The 17,569-nt window shown below is 35.3% G+C and overlaps 1 protein-coding gene across 1 annotated transcript in view; it reads right to left on the bottom strand.

Moving 5' to 3' along the window:
* Positions 1-205: 205 nt before the first annotated feature.
* Positions 206-17,569, bottom strand: part of LOC145255666 (coiled-coil domain-containing protein 170-like) — a 57,566-nt gene continuing 40,202 nt past the window's right edge. The window contains exons 8-12 of the mRNA XM_080114225.1: positions 14,314-14,631; positions 10,893-11,093; positions 7,210-7,626; positions 2,292-2,528; positions 206-1,577 (exon numbers count right to left, since the gene is read on the bottom strand). Of these exons, the coding sequence (XP_079970351.1) occupies positions 1,236-1,577; positions 2,292-2,528; positions 7,210-7,626; positions 10,893-11,093; positions 14,314-14,631 (1,515 nt within the window). The 3' untranslated portion in view covers positions 206-1,235. The remainder of the gene's footprint in view (positions 1,578-2,291; positions 2,529-7,209; positions 7,627-10,892; positions 11,094-14,313; positions 14,632-17,569) is intronic.

Genomic DNA, 17,569 nt, shown 5'->3' with positions numbered 1-17,569 from the left:
CACATTTGCAGAATGTAAGAAATTCCAACATTACCCATTTTAAAATGAATTGTTCCAAAATCAAGTTATATTGTCCTGTCGACTGCAATGTGACAATTTTAAATAAAATTGATATTCGTTTTATTGGTTTGAAGAATATTTAGTTGAAGATTATTTTTACGGAAAGACAGAATATTCTTTTAAAAATAAAGAATTAAGTTGTGAAAATTTTAAATGAAAAAATACAAAAGAAACGTACTTGTTTTATTTATTTAACGAATATATAGCTGACAATGACAATTTCATCAAGTGGTTTCATGCCTTGCCTAGAGTGATAAGAAGAAAAAAGTCATACACACTTGACAGTCGGACTAACGTATATCCAGACTATTTATTGTATTTAATTTCACCATTCAATATACTTGGTTTCCAGCAATAATTGAGTTGTCTTTCTTCTGGACCCTTACAGGACCACAACATTAATGATAGTAAAGGTGCTTCTGACTGGAAAAAATATCGGGGAAACCAATGCCAACAATACAATTTTACAGACACTCATGAACATTTCCACTTGCTATAAAGGCTTAGAGAATCTCTCTCTCTCTCTCTCTCTCTCTCTCTCTCTCTCTCTGCGTTTATCAAACATTTAACTGATGATGACAATTACATCAAGTGGTTTCATGCCTTGTCTGGAGTGATTTCTATAAGGATAAAAAATCATGCACAGTCTTCTTTTGTTGTATCTGCTTTTTCTGTTCACTATTTTCTTTCTTCCAGACCCTTCCAGAGTACGGCACAATCACATTGACACATCGGTTCTCACCAGATCACCAAAGTTAAACAACGTTTAGCCTGGCCAGTACTAGATGGGTGACCATTTGAGAAGGCTAGGCACTGTATGTACCTTTTGGGAAGGTTGGGCGTGAGGCCAGCACCCTAACCCCCAAAAAAAGAACTCCTCACTACAAAAGTATCTACAAAGTTGTAGATGGTGTCTGCCCCTCCAGGGGCTCAAGGCTATAGTATGGATCCTTTGGGACCACAACAGAAATAAATAACAATGGCAAGGATAACAGTTAATAAAAAAAACAAAAACAATGATAACTCCTTAACTAAAATATTAACAAAAAAATAATTTGCAATAGTTATAACTTCAAAATAGATCAAACAATCAGTATACACTGTCATAAACATTTTGTAAAATTAACGCTATACCACCTCTCCCCATTTTATTTTTTCTTTCTCCAAGATAACAATTAATAAGATCGCGGATCAACACGAATTTGACCAGGAGATGCAGATCGGGCCCTTGATTGCCTTTTCGAGTTTGCAGTGTAATCGCGTGTTTTACGGACATAAGAAGCTGGGAGTGACTGGTTAACTCTTGCTCTCTGAAGCTGTTGGGCCTCCTGGTATCCATTGACAAAACCATCTTCCATTCCAGCCATGGCTTCTTCAAGACCCAACGTTGATATGGATGTTACGTGGTGAGCTTGAATCAGTTTTTCCAGCCGGGAGATTATTTCGTAGTCGGGGATGGCCAGGGTGTTGATATCCAGGCCCAACATCCGAGAAATCACATTGCGGAAATCAATCAGCTGGAAAAAGAAAAGAAAAAATTAAAAAGAGAAGATGAAAAACAAAAAAAAAAGAATACAAAAAGAAAAGAAAAAAAATGAAAAATAAAAATAAAAAGTAAAAGGAAAACTTAAAAAGAAAAATTAAAAAGAAAAAAATGAAAAGCAAATATTAAAAAAAATTAGATAGAAAAAATGAAAAGAAAAGAAAATTTTTTAAAAAAATGAAAAAACAAAATATTTTAAGAAATTAAAAAGAAAAAATTTTTTTAAAATTAAAAAGGAAAAATGAAAAAACAAAAAATTTAAAAAAAATTAAAAAGGAAAAATGAAAAGAAAGAAAAGAAAAATTAAAAAGTAAAATGAAAAAACAAAAAAAATTTTAAATTAAAAAGAAAAAATGAAAAGTGAAAAGAAAGAAAAGACAAATTAAAAAGTAAAATGAAAAAACAAAATTTTTTAAGAATTAAAAAGAAAAAATGAAAAGAAAGAAAAGAAAAATTAAAAAGAAAAATGAAAAAACAAAAAAAAAGTTTTTTAAATTAAAAAGAAAAAATGAAAAGAAAGAAAAGAAAAATTGAAAACAAAAAACAAAAATTAAAAATTAAAAAACAAAAAATATAGAAATATTAAAAAGAAAAAATTACTCCCACATGACCTAATACCATGTAGCAAAAATTTTCTGAGGTCAGAAATTTCATACACTAGCACTGATTTCTTTTGTATTTGATTTACCTGTTTTTCTCTGTCTGCAATCGCGGATAAAGCCATTTTCGTTGTTTTCAGTTCACTTGACAGAGCGTGAACAGCGTTGTTTGAAGCTGAACCCTTCTCTTTCCGTTCAATTTCTTGGAGTTTGCACTTATCTTCAACCTCGGATATTTTGTGGGCTTGACGAAAACGAATCTTCTCCAATTCCTCAATTTTCTTTTCAAGGTTTTCAATGTTTGTCTTTTGCTCCAAGGTACACACCTTTATCAAGACAAAACACAAGACAATATCAAAAGGGAGTATATTACATATTTCATTCTCCAAAAACCATATATTGTCTCCCCTTTTAGTATGACAAATAATAATATAAACAGTATATTAAAAAGATATTTCCTTTTTTCTCCTAAAATAACTTATCTGCCTTTATCTCCCTTTTCATAACATTATTAAGATAAAAAATAAAACAAATTAAAATGGACTATATTTAAAAGTCCATTTGTTCATCTCCTAAAATAAATTATCTCCCCGTGTAATTACTTTATTAAGATAAAAAAAATCAATATAAAAGGGGCATACATTAAAAGATTATATTTCCTTATACCCTAAAATAAATTATCTCCCCTTGTCACAGCCCCGCTAAGACAAAAATAAAACAAACTAAAAAATAGGAATATATTAAAATGTTAATTTTCTCATTATCTCCCCTTGTCATACCTTCATTAAGATATAAAAAAATACAGCTATATAAAAGCGGAATATATTCAAAGATTATTATTATTATTATTATAATTATCTCCCTTCATGAGAGCTCCATTAAGATAAAAATAAAACAAAATAAAGAATATATTAAGAGGTTTCCTTATCTGCTAAAATAAATTATCTCTTATTGTCATATCTTTAAGATAAAAAATAACGCAATATAAAAGGTGGACAAATTAAAATATTATATTTCTTTATGTACTAAAATTGATTATGTCCCCTTTCTCGGAATTTATCTTGCTTCCAGATACATTTGACGCTAAAGTAACTAAGCTGAAATAAAAAGCATGAAACAAAAGAGGGGAGGGGGTAAAGAATGAAATATAAATGTCTTGCTTTGAAACGAAGAAGAAAATTTATTTACAATAAGTTGCAAATTTTTCCCTTTGCGGGCATTAAACTTAAACGCCAAGGTAACATATGAAAAAAATAACATGTAATGAAAAAATAACAACACTGCTGGTTCTTATAAAGAAGTTGTGTGTATCCATTAACGAATACAACAAGAATATACAAAATAGTAGTATCTCCTAATCACACTCGCATATGAAATTAATTTTAGGAGCGTACTCACAATTGAAAGCCAGTTAGGCGCGTGCCTTTTTCTTTTTTTTTGTTTAAAGTTCTTTTAGAATTTTCCTTCCCTCTATGTTGCATGAAAACCGTAGACACACATGTATTACAGGAGCAAGACCTTGTCGCTTGTCCGGATAGGAAATTCCATAATACCTTGTCACGTAAAAGGTATTTTCTTTAATTTCATTCCTCCTAAAATACGTGCAGAACCGTAGTCAGGTAGCTAATTTTCAGAAGTCTGTCTCGTCACAGCCGGGTATTAATTTCTTGCCGGGTTTACTTCTTTGAAGGAGGCTCATCAAAATTCCATTTTCGGCGCCGGGCAATGAACAACATGTTCATTCTCCTCGTCAGCAGAATTTCAAAAGAGGACGAAATACGCGCTGAGCTCGTGACGTCATTACAGATCTAGCATTTCTCTTTTCTCCAAATTAAAGGGAGTTTCGTACAAACGGAAAATATACGAAACTAAAAATCATAATGGATACAAAATACAAAAAATCATATATAAGAACCAGATAAAAAATAATAAACGTAAACAGGGGGGGGATGCACCATTATTGGTACAAAAAAAATTCCAACACCTTTGGTACAGCCTCATTAAGACAAAAAGTAAAACAAAATAAAAAATATATTAAAAGTTTATTTCATCTCCAAAAATAAATTATCTCCCCTTGTAATACTTTTATTAAAATAAAGCAATATAAAATAAATTATCTCCCCTTGTAATACTTTTATTAAAATAAAGCAATATAAAATAAATTATCTCCCCTTGTAATACTTTTATTAAAATAAAGCAATATAAAATAAATTATCTCCCCTTGTAATACTTTTATTAAAATAAAGCAATATAAAATAAATTATCTCCCCTTGTAATACTTTTATTAAAATAAAGCAATATAAAATAAATTATCTCCCCTTGTAATACTTTTATTAAAATAAAGCAATATAAAATAAATTATCTCCCCTTGTAATACTTTTATTAAAATAAAGCAATATAAAATAAATTATCTCCCCTTGTAATACTTTTATTAAAATAAAGCAATATAAAATAAATTATCTCCCCTTGTAATACTTTTATTAAAATAAAGCAATATAAAATAAATTATCTCCCCTTGTAATACTTTTATTAAAATAAAGCAATATAAAATAAATTATCTCCCCTTGTAATACTTTTATTAAAATAAAGCAATATAAAATAAATTATCTCCCCTTGTAATACTTTTATTAAAATAAAGCAATATAAAATAAATTATCTCCCCTTGTAATACTTTTATTAAAATAAAGCAATATAAAATAAATTATCTCCCCTTGTAATACTTTTATTAAAATAAAGCAATATAAAATAAATTATCTCCCCTTGTAATACTTTTATTAAAATAAAGCAATATAAAATAAATTATCTCCCCTTGTAATACTTTTATTAAAATAAAGCAATATAAAATAAATTATCTCCCCTTGTAATACTTTTATTAAAATAAAGCAATATAAAAGAGGAATATATTAAAAAATTATACTTCCTTTCCTCATAAAATAAATTATCTCCCCTTATCATAGCTCCATTTAGATAAAATTCAAACAAAATAAAAAAGAATATACTAAAGGTTATATTTTCTAATCTCCTAAAATAGATTATCTCTGTTTGTCATACATTTATGAAGAAAAAAAGTCATATAAAAAGGAAATACATATAAAAAGGTTACATTTCTTTGTCCTAAAATAAATTATCTCCCTTTATGAAGACAGAATTTCAAACAATATCAAAGGGAATATATTAGAAGATTATATTTCCTAATTTCCTAAAATAAATTATCTCGGTAAAAAAAAATGTTGAATTCGACATGCTGCTGCCAAAAACGCGCTTCTCCAAATCTCGACATTCTGCTGTCAAAACTTAACTCCAAATCTTGAGGCACTGGTATCAACAACTCAACTCCAAATCTTAATGCTCTGCTGTCAAAACTCAACTCTAGAACACAATGCACTGCTGACAACACTTACTACTCTGACATCCAAATAAAAAATCACACTGTCTCTGAAAAATCGTGCTTTTTATATCCAACTGGAAGCATCTTGTTTGCATGTTATGTGACAATATTACAAGCATATAAAAGAGAAAAGGCGACCATTTTTTTTTTTTAAATATTTTTCTTCATTTTGTTTTTGTCTACACGGAACTCTACAGACTACTCACAAACAAGTTTGTACTCATTTTTTAAGTTCTTAATTACAGAAGAGCAACTTATTTTGCCTTTAGTAGCATTTTAGACCAAATAACATTAATAATAATAATAACTCCTTCTCCTTCTCCTCCCCTCTCAAAGACGGAGGAGAGAAAGCAGTAGATCTGCACTGGATGAGAGCGAAGAGGACTGGGACCTTAGGGAGACTTTTTGTCACTTAAATTCCAGTGAAGACCAGTGGTCGTTGCCGGCGAGAAGTCAGTGGCATGAAGCGGTTGTTGTGATAACGCAATTTTGTTTGTGGGCTACTCATCTAAAAACAATAAAAACACACAACACATATCTACTTGCCAACCGGATGTTGACACCTTGACTCCCCTAAACGAAATGCGTAAAATTCGCCTCTCATGCATTCACCTTTACACACCCTTCCAGCAAAAATATTTTGTCAGCCACTGACTCCCCAACCTGACCAATCTTCGACTGACGTAGGTGAAGACAACCCCACGTGACAGAGGCTATCGAATTTCTAGCCAATCAAAATGCGCAAAAAAAGCGTATTCTCTGAGTCTGGAGCCGATTTCTAGGTCAAAATCGCTATAAAAGAGCGATGATTTCTCCATCTCATCAGTGGGCATCTCAGAATCAGCAGGCACAGCAGCTTCCCGCTCGCTCATACGACCATTTCAACAGACGACTCTACAGGCAGTAGTCAGTCAGAAACCAATATTCTCAGCGTATCTGCTATGTCTGCTACTCGTCATCCGCATCAACATTTAAAGACACCTCTCATCAACTGCCCATTTTCAGAACAAGTCGGTTTTGTCATACTTTTGCTAACAGAAAAAGAAAAACAAAACGTATTACGTTAAGATAAAATTTTTTCTGAAATAACTTATCCCCTTTTGTTTATTGAGTTACATTTTGTCGTACCATCCCAATTTAGATATGCAATTAACTTTTCTAATCACTCTCGCTTCGAAAAAGTGTTGCGAAGATCCCACACTATCAACTAAACTCCAACCTCTGTCCCATCGTCGAATTGTGGAATCTCTGTGCCTCTTTTACAAGCATTTAATGGAATGTGCTCTGATAAACTCATAGCATTTGTGCACCCTTGAAGTGCATTCTCCTGACTAACAGAAAAAGCACAAAAATCCTACCCCTTCAATGTTGAGGTTCTAGATGCCGGAAAGGTACTCTAATAGTTTCTTCCCTCAGACTTCTAGATTTTGGAATTCCTTTCCTGTTTCCTGCTTGCACTAAACTACAGAAGTTTAAATGTAATGTGACCAGACATATCGCTGCTCAACTCCCCACTGTCCCCTTTTATACATGATACCAAATAGTAGCCTCTTACATTTCAACCAGCAATATGGCTTGTTTGGGGATGAAATAGCGTGAAAAAAGAAAATTTTGCTCACCTTAAGGTCACTCGCTTCTAGGAGACGGGCTTTCAGTTCAGTGATGTCGGCCCTCGCATCTTTAAGCTGCAGTTTATATTTTTCCACCACCTTTTCCATCTTACGGACCTTCATCGACTCGGTGTCTCGCTCTTTTTCCACATCCGTCTTTCCGTGGACCCTTTCCTCAAGGCTTGTGATCTTCTTTCTCAGGAGATCCAAGTGAAGTTCCTTGCTCTGCAGTTGCTCTTTCAATGTCTTCATCTTCCTCTGTTGGCTGTAGACCTGAGCACTACGTTCGACAAGGCTACTTGCTTCGAGTTTGATAAGTTGTTCAGCCCGAGCTGTCAGGGCATCGATCGTCGAGTCAAGGCCAATGTCTCCGGATATATTATCAACCTTCATGATGTGGGCCAATCTTTCCAAGCAACGTAGATACTGTGAGGTAGAAAAATGAAGAAAAAAAATATGGTGATATCCGTTAATTTGTGTAAGGATTTTTTTTTTTTATCACATCTTTGATCAGACTAAACTCCCAACATCAACATAATCATTACAAGTCGCCTCTCCAACCGCCTAATCCATGACAAATAGCACCTTACCTGAGAATTCTACCTTCAAACTCCTCGGCCTAACATCTGCAGGCAATATGAACTGGAACAAATACATAGAGGACATTGCAAAGGCTGCTGCAAAGAAAGTGGGTTCCTTATATCAAGCTAGAAGACTACTCACGCTTGAGAATATCCTGTACCTTTACAAGTAACATTATAACCTAAACGCTGTTAACTCCCTATCTTTGTTTTTTATGAACGTTTATTTATTTATTTTCTTTGGTGGTGACTACGTTATCCATCTACTTTATCAAGTTCTATCTATTTATTTATTTATTTATTTATTATGTAAAACTAAGCTGCTCATCTTTAACAATTACAAGAAACCTCTCCACCCCCTTAATCCATGATAAATAGGACCCTGCCTGCAATATTTGCGGGCAATATGAACTGGAACAAATATATAGAGGACATTGCAAAGGCTGCTGCAAAGAAAGCGGGTTTCTTATATCAAGCTAGAAGCCTACTCACACCTGAGAATATCCTTTATACCTCTACAAGGCCACCATTCACCCATGCATAAAGTATTGTTGACACTTCTGGGCTGGTGCATCTACCACTAGCCTCTCCCTCTTAGATAGGATCCAAAAAGAGTTGTCAATCTAATCGGTACCACTTTATCAACTAAGCTCCAGCCCCTGTCCCATCGCCACAATGTTGCATCACTGTGCCTGTTTTACAAATATTTTAATGGAATGTGTTCTGATGAACTCGTTTCACTTGTACCCCCTCGACATACATATCCCCGACAAACCTGCTTAGCAATAAGATCTCACCGCTTCACTGTTGATGTTTCTAAATGCCAAAAAGCTTTCTATTCTAATAGTTTCTCCCCTTGAAGAGCTAGACTTTGGAATTCCCTTCCTGCTGCCTGCTTCCCTGGTTGTACTGATATGCAGAAGTTTAAATGTAACATAAACAAATATCTTGTTAATCTTTCTTAGACATGGCCCCAAATAGTAGCCCTTTACGTCCAAGTGCTTTGTAAGGGGTGGACATGAGTAACCCCCCCCAAAAAAAAAAATTGAAACTATATGAAATTAGGTATTTTTATATCTCTCTTTGGCAACTGTCATTGGCTGCACCCATAGCAGAAGAGGAGAAAAATTATAGAAACAAAGATGGCTACCGAATTTCACCTAATGGCATGCAATTTCATTTTTTCACATAATGTTGACGCATTTCCAGCATGCTTTTCTCAAGTTTACATGTGTAAAATTAAATGGATTTTAAATTAAAATAATTGCTCATTTAATAATATACTAGCAGGCCGCCCAGCGTTGCCTGGTCATGAAATACGCATGAATATTATATTTTAATTCATACAGAAACTGAGACGTATAAGCGGGTATTATACTTTTTTTCTAAACAGTTCACAGTAAAAAAAAAAAAAATCCTCAAGCTGAGATTAAAACCAAGACCTAAAGACAGTGAGTCAAGTACGATAACCATTTGGCTAGTGTGACATGCTCTTTAAAAAGTGTTTTTAAAACGACTTATACTTAATGTAAGGAATTTGTAATATGAACCATTCACGCATACGCAATCATGAAACAGTTAGCAAACAGATAAAAATAAAAATAAAATAATTTTTTTTTTTTATTTGGGCCTCTTACTCTTTTTTCCAAATGAAATTCTATTAAAAAGTTTTCCACATGTCTGAATAACCTATATATCAAATTTCAAGTCTAGATTAAAAATTCGTTGAGTATATAGGTTGAGAAGTGTCCTCACACACACACACACACACACATTCTAACTTTTATTTATAGATAAGAAAAACAACAGCATAAAACTATTTTTAATTCCTTATAAGGAAATTTTTCTTACATTCTGTTTTAGCCGCAACTCTTAACGTTTACCCTTTATCCTTGTATGTTTGATATGTTTATATAGTTTTATAACCAACCAACAATATAGCCTTCAAAGTACATCATAAAACTATGCACAAAATCACTTCAAATATTTATTATACTGGTCTCGTAACTCGCCAAAGTTGAAGGGGGGGGCTGCATTAATGAACCAACCAGCTCAATTCTGCATGGATGAATGACTAGATTAGGTTGATACCGTCTGAGTTTCTGTTTTCCACTCTGGTCAGACTGTGTTATTGCTGCTATGAGACAAGCTGATTTCCCTGTTTTCAAGCGTTTTTCTCACGGGCTGAACGACGACACCCCCGCAATTGAAAAAGAAGCCTATGCCATAGTGGTACGGGTTCAAGCCTGCCTGCCTACCACTTTTTTTTTTTTTTTTTTTTTTGCTGAACACACACCTCCAAACAGCCGGGCAACGCCGGGCACCCAGGCTAGTCCTAAATATGTTTTTAAGAGAAAAAAATGTTTTGCCAATAACATATGCTGATTATTAACTTCTAAAGTTACTAAGATGCTTCACACATGTAAACAAAAATATATAAAATCAAACATGTGGCCATAGCTGAAAAACTTGACCTGATTGAGCAAAGCCAACGTGGTATTTGGTTGGTTGGTTGGTTGATTGTTTTTGTTTTACGGCATATCAACCCTTTTTTAACGCCGAATCCAAAGATTTTGAAGATAAATTTTTTTAATAGAATATATTTGTTGTTTTCACGTCGGTTTCTATTTAACCCATAGTTGGGACCCTAACAGGTACTACCACTCCGGGTCAGAGTGAACCTGGGAGCAATGGTAATTAAAGGGTTGCTTCACACTCCCCAAAGCCCACAAGCTGGGGCCTCACCACTGGATATAGTTTAAGGTCATATCCAGGACCCCCATTGAGGGACTTTTACTCTCTGCAGGGGGGGCAATCGGCGTATTCTAATGCCCCACTGACAGGGCCAGTGATATTTGGATTCAGCATATCAAATCCATGCTAAATCAGCTGAAAAAATGCAGACAGCAAATTTGTTGTTAACCAGTATAATTAATACACATCTGAAAACTTCACAAATCTCATGTAATTATGTACTGCAGAGGTGGAGTCTTGTTTTTGATTAAAGCACGGATAGGTTACTGATGGAGTTGCTATGATGCTGCACAAATAATGAAGCCAACACATCGCTGACGATTCACCTCAAATCATTTTTCCCAAGAATATACTCACTTTTTCTTTGTCCGACTTGAAACCCGATCGAAGTATGTCCCCGGTGGCCAGTTCCCCTTCAGTGACCCGAAGATGCTCCTCCAGATCACTGCATCGCAAATCTGCAAGTTTCGCCTTCTCCATGGCTTCCTGTTGAAGACCGTGCTGATTTTCTAATTGGCTGAGAAGTTTGTGAATATGTTTATCATTGATTTCAAGTTGCTGAAAAAAACAAAAAAACAACAAAAAAAAAACGATGAAGACAAGCTCCTACAACTGACCTTCACTCCTGATCTGAAATGGAACACATACATCAAATCTGCTGCCAAGATTACCGGAACAATCGTTGGATCATTCTACTGCTCTAGTAGATATCTCACTGCAGATGCAATTCTCTACCTGTATAAGAGCCAAGTGTATACTAGGATGGAGTAGTGTTGCTACATTTGGGTAGTGGCTACTTGGAGCACCCTATCCTGCCTTGACATTGTTCAAAACTGACTTCAAAACCTAGCAGGTGATGCCCTTTGCTCTTCCCTGAAACCTCTTTCTCACAGAAGAGATGCTGCAAACTTGCCTCTGTTCTATCGTTATTTTCATGGTGAGTGTTCGTCTGAGCTCCAATCTATGGTCCCCTTTGACCAAACTTTCAAAAACAACACTCGACTAACTACAGAAACTATCAACAATTTCCCTGCACTCTCTAACTGTATGTAAATCTAAACACAGATTCCATGAACAAAGCTTCTTTCTTAGAACTGCCTGACTGTGGAACTCCAGTTGACTACAATATGGTTATCTTTAAGTCCAATGTAAATAAGTTCTTGTTAATCTGTCCCCTTAAATAATCAAATTATACCCAAATTTCACCACCAACGATTACTATGTTGTTGTACCGGTGACCACCATTCACTCTTTAACCCTTATCCTTGAATGGCTGTCAGACCTTGATAGGTGGTGACTCCCTTTTAAAAAAAAGAGATTCATTTTTTTAGATTCAAAGCACAAAAAATCAGTCTTGAGTGTTATTTTCACAATATTTCCGGAAAATTGTGTTGAACTCGGGAATCTGTCTGTCAAACTCGGGAATCTGTCTATTGAACTCGGGAATCTGTCTCTAAGATTCGGGAATCTGTCTATTGAACTTGGGAATTTGTCTGTCAACTCTGGAATATGCACGGAATTTTGAAGTTTTTCCTTTTTTATGATTTCTTTGATTTCTTGAAATTCCGTACAGATTCATTAGTTCGGCAGAAAGATTCCCCAGTTTCGAGTGACACTCCAAATAAAATTGCAAATTTCTTCAGTCATGGCTGATTGAACGTAAGCATGCTACCTTATTGGATTAAATAAACGGTTCCGTTTAAAATTATGTGCAGATTCCTTACTTCACCAGAAAGATTCGACAGAAAGATTCCCAAGTTCGACAAACTACACCTGAAGAAGGTCAGAGGTTACATCGACTGAAACATGAAAATAACACTCAAGATGAAAGCAGTAGTCCAAAGGTTTCAAATGATACAAATAATCAATCCACATCTCAAAAATTCCGAAACTCAAGTCTAATATATGTTATGGTCAATCTATATTTTCTATTTTTTAATAGAAAATTGAATTTTTGGTAACTTTGAAGGGTTATCGCCCTTTGAAGAGAAATTATTTTATAGTCTGCACAGGATATAGAACAAGTAAATAAATAGATTAGTGATAGGACGATGCAAATATTTTTCCTGATTCCGATACAATTACCGATTATGATCCTTTATTAATCTCTAAATATTTAACTATAAAAGTGTTATTTTGTCCTGATTACTGTAAAGCTACATCTTAAATGTGCATATATTTTCTCAAACGTAAAAACACTTGTGGGGGTGGGTGATCTAGAGATTTTAGTCTGACTGGCAGTTTAAATCAGTAAATATTTATTATTTTATTATCACTATAAGCAGTGGAAAATGTTTCTTAAACCAAAATCAAATAAAAAAGATAAAGGTTTTGGCATCGGAAAACAGGCGCAAATTTTTCTGATTCCGATACTCCAAAAAGCTTTGATTTTTCCGATTTCGGATTACAATTAATCGTCCCAACACTAAAGTAGACACATATAGTTATCTAAGCTGCACTAAAACAAAAGTTCCTACCGTTATTATAACCGTAATATAGTGCAAAGAGTCTACTTTCAGGAGGAGGGAGCAGGAGAGGGTTATAGAAGTGAGAGTGATAGAAACAACATAAAATATGAGCGGGTCTGTCTCTACTTTCAGCGGAATAGATCAGGAAAGGATTGCAAAAGCAAGCGTGATACAAATAGCGGGCTTGTACTATCAGCATGAGGAGACAGATGAGGGTCACAGAAGTGAGAGTGATATAAAGGATGTAAAATATGAGCGGGTGTGTACTTTTAGCAGGGCAGAGCTGGAGAGAGTTGCGAGAGTAATAGAAATGGTATGAAATATGAGTGCTGTGCACTTCCAGCAGGATGAGACAGGAGAGGGTTATGGAAGAGAAACTGATCAAAAGAGTATAATATAAGAGTGAGTCGTCTGTAATTTCAGCAGGATGGCGCAGGAGGTCGTAGAAGGATAAGTGATAGAAATGTTTTAAAATACGAGCAGTGTGACCTTTCAGCAGAATGAGGCAGAAAAGAGTCACGGAAGCAAGAGTGATAAAATTGGTTTTCAATATGAGCAAGAGGGAGGGTCTGAGACAACATGCAGAGGAAGAGGGTGAGAGTGATAGACAGCAACACATGGAAGACTCTGCTTGTTTTAAATCTTATTTAAGCTGAAAGGTGACAGAGAGAATGAGGGACCGACAGACTAACAGACAGAGTATTGTATAAAGAGGCAAGGTCCCATCTTAAACCAGCAATCCTTGTTGAATATGGTATAATCACGTTGACACACCGGTTCCCGTCAGATCACCAAAGTTAAGCAACATTGAGCCTGGTCATTACTAAAATGGGTGACCAAATTTGGGAATTCCATTGCACTGTATGTAGAAGGATATGGACACCTCCTTGCAGGAGTTACAAAAACCAAACGTCGTCATCTACCCTTACAGGGATATACACGCATCTGGGGACCGCTCATGAAATTCATACTCCCATGAAACTCTCTCCTTCGGAGGACGCCAGTTAAACCAAAATAGGGTTAGTACCATTTCACACACACACACACACACACACACACACACACACACACACACACACACACACACACACACACACACACATACCCTCACACACACGTACGCATACATGCACACATATACATGCATGCATGCACGCACATGCACACATACATGCACACACACACACACGCACACACGTACACACTCACACAAACACACACACACATGCACACACGCACACGCACACGCATGTACACACGCACACACTCACACAAACACACACACACGCACACAATCCTTGTAAACTTACGTGCGTCTGCTCCTTGTACTTCATCATCAAGTACTTGCATCTTTCTTTGATGTCTTCATCATTCGCTTCGATCATGTGATAGGCGTCGCTCAAAATGGAGGCCAACTGCTCCCGAAAGAGATTCAGTTGCGTATGCGCCGTCTTGATATTGTGCCCCGATTCCCTCACCTCTCGATCCATGGCCGAGATGTGGCTTTCACGCATCTTCAGTTCATTCTGCGAACTATCCAATGCCTTCTGGCACATCATGAGTCGCTCTTTCAAATGGTTGATTTCCCTTTCCTGATCTTTTCGTTGTTCAATTGCGTTGTCGCGTTCCTTCAGATGACAGAAAAAAAGAAAAAAGACATGGAAAAGAAATTTGTGAATTTATTTAAACAGAACATGGTGGATGGCGTGAACCATCTTTTTGATAATGCTGAGTAAGCAGATGCATGAAAAAAATTCTAAAAACGGTATTTTTCACATGAGGTTAGAATCATATGATTATTTGGATTATTCGAACTGCTGTTCTGAACTCGAGTGTTATTTTCACAAAAATCCTTGTGGACCCGTCGCGTAACGGAAAAAGTACTAAATAAAATTCAGTTGCAAGTGACACTCTTCTAGAGATGATAATTCAGAATATAATTGCGAATTGCTTAAGACTTCTATCCGGTTATGCTTCAGGGAACTAGATCATCCTTCATCCCCGGGGATTAAATAAGGAGGGTTTTTTTTATTTACGTTCACCCCTAACAAAGCATATCACCACTTGGACGTAAGGGGCTACTATTCGGGACAATGCCTAGGATAGATTAACAAAATGTTGGTTTATATTACATTCAAACTTCTGCATATCAGTACAGTTAGGAAAGCAGGTAGCAGGAAGGGAATTCCAAAGTCTAGCTGTTTGAGGGAAGAAACTTTTAGAGTAGAAAGCTTTCCGGCATTTAGGGACCTCACCAGTGAAGGGGTGAGATTTTGTTGCTAAGCGTGTTTGTCGGGGATATGTACGTCGAGGAGGCACAAGTTCTCTTCAAAGTTCTGTGCAGATTCACCAGAAAGATTCCCACTTTCAACAAGAGACAACTGAAGAAGGTCGGAGATTACATCAGTCAAAGCGTTGTGAAAATAACACTGAAAATGCGAGCAGTAGTCCAAATAATACTAAATCTTATTATAAATTTTCCTACTGTGTGTATGTGTGTGTGTGTGTGTGTGTGTGTGACACGGTTTATCTCAGCCTAGAGGCAACCCACCCAGGCAAGTTAGGTACCAAAATTAAGCTTATGACCCAGCAGATGTTTTAGTGATATTTATATCCATGTTCGGTGTATAGAAATGCAAAAAAAAAAAAAAAAAATGCAAAAAATAACGATTTATTAAATAACATTTTATTTACTGGAGATTTTTGCAGTACAAAGACCCAAGTTTGCCCAGCTGGGAAAACTTGGGTTTTTGTAATACAAATTATTAATCCTTATCTCAGCAATTCCGAAACATAAGGTCAATTTTAAATGCATGAAAATAATGTTTAAAAAATGGTATTTTTCACATAAGGTTAGAATTTTGGAAAATTCCATCAGAAATCAACAGTTTAAAATATTAAGGGTATGTAAACTAGTGCTTATTTGAGGATTTAGATTCATAGAAGTAAGACAAGATAGTGTTGCAAATTGAGCTGGGCAACGTCAGAATTCCCTCGCAGTGGATTCTTGACAAAAATTCCAAAACAAGGAGACATTCCAAGAGAAGTTAAATTGCAGAAAGAATGTGCAAACATTGTAAACTCAACATTCTTGACACTTACTTTTGTCACTAATACAAATATATACAAACACTGAGAACAAAGTAAAAAATCACAACACAGCTGATCTACAAAAAATATATTGCTTTTATTTCACACCGGCAAATCAGCTTTTGATGATAGGTTTTGATGTTTCTGAAAGGTACATAGAATGGAGTGTGTAATTGTGTCAAATGTCGGCTGGTGAAGAAATGGGGACACAGTCTTGCTCTCTCTGACCGACTGACTGAGTTTTTCTTTGTGACGATTTTATTTATAAAAACAATCTTTTTAAATTTTATTTATTGCAGGCTATTATCCTCATCTTTTCTTAGTTGTTTCACAAAATTTTCGGCCAACTATTCCTCTGGCCTTCCTCAGGTGGTAACCGCGATGGAAAGGAAACCTGAAGCTGCTGACTGCATTCACTGCAAGTACTGCCTTCCGTAGTTGTTGGCCGAAAACGTTGTGAAACAACTAAGATGAGGATAATAGTCCGGAATAAATAAAATTAATAAATAATACTCATCTCAATGAATTCCAATTAAAAACAACCTTTTTTATTAGAATGTTTAATATTTCCTTTGTCTATTGTTTCAATCTTTAACCGATATCCTCTCACATATTTCTAGGTCAAATTATGCAATCTGTTAGACAATGGTCAAAAGTCTCAAAGTTTTCACATTGAATAAATTTGCATGTGTGCGATCCATCAAATATTTTTTTCTTTTCAGCGTTGCCTGCCAACATTTAACACGAGCCTAGAAATCATTTCGGTTTGGTCTTCAAATCTCAGCATAACACGTTTACATTTGATCCGTACATTTTTTCTCAAATTCCCAAATTGGCCATACACACTTTTCACACATCTTCTAGCACAATTAGTAATAGCTTCACTAAATGGAAATATATCAAAAAGCTCAACCAAAAACTGCCACAGTTGACTAACTACCTCACATTCTTATGTCCATGCCGTGATTTCAAGTTCGTGGCACCAGGCTTAACGTTGAAACTACTAGTCAGTTTTAGGCAAACACAAAGGATCGCAAAACGAGTAGGGCAGGATTGCATAAGTATGAAACACTAGTGTATGTAGATATAAAATAATAATTATTATTTAACTATAACTAGCCTGGGTGCCTAGCATTGCCCGGGTGATTGGAGGTGTGTGTTGAGCAAAAAAATAAAAATAAATAAATAAATGCTAGTAGGCAGGCAGGCTTGAACCTGTACCGCAAAGAAGAAAAAGAATGTGAAAAAAAAAATGTGACGTCTTTGCAATTGCATACATCGCCGAACTGGAAGTGGCGAAGGTTTAAATTAAGGCTAGTAAATTGAAAAGAGGGGACGACTTTTGAAAATATGGGCGAAAAAAAAAGCGACCCCTCCCTGTAGAAAAGTGCCCAATTGAGAGTGAAGAAATTAATGTTTTTAACCAATTTTTCGATATTTGCCGTCCGAGGGGTCAAGCTTCAAAACGATACCGAT

The sequence above is a fragment of the Euprymna scolopes genome, chromosome 31 (assembly GCF_053919585.1).
Source record: "Euprymna scolopes isolate OS-2025 chromosome 31, ASM5391958v1, whole genome shotgun sequence".
NCBI lineage: Eukaryota > Metazoa > Mollusca > Cephalopoda > Sepiida > Sepiolidae > Euprymna > Euprymna scolopes.
Note: the sequence above shows the minus strand (reverse complement) of the source record. Positions and strands in the feature narration are given on the sequence as shown.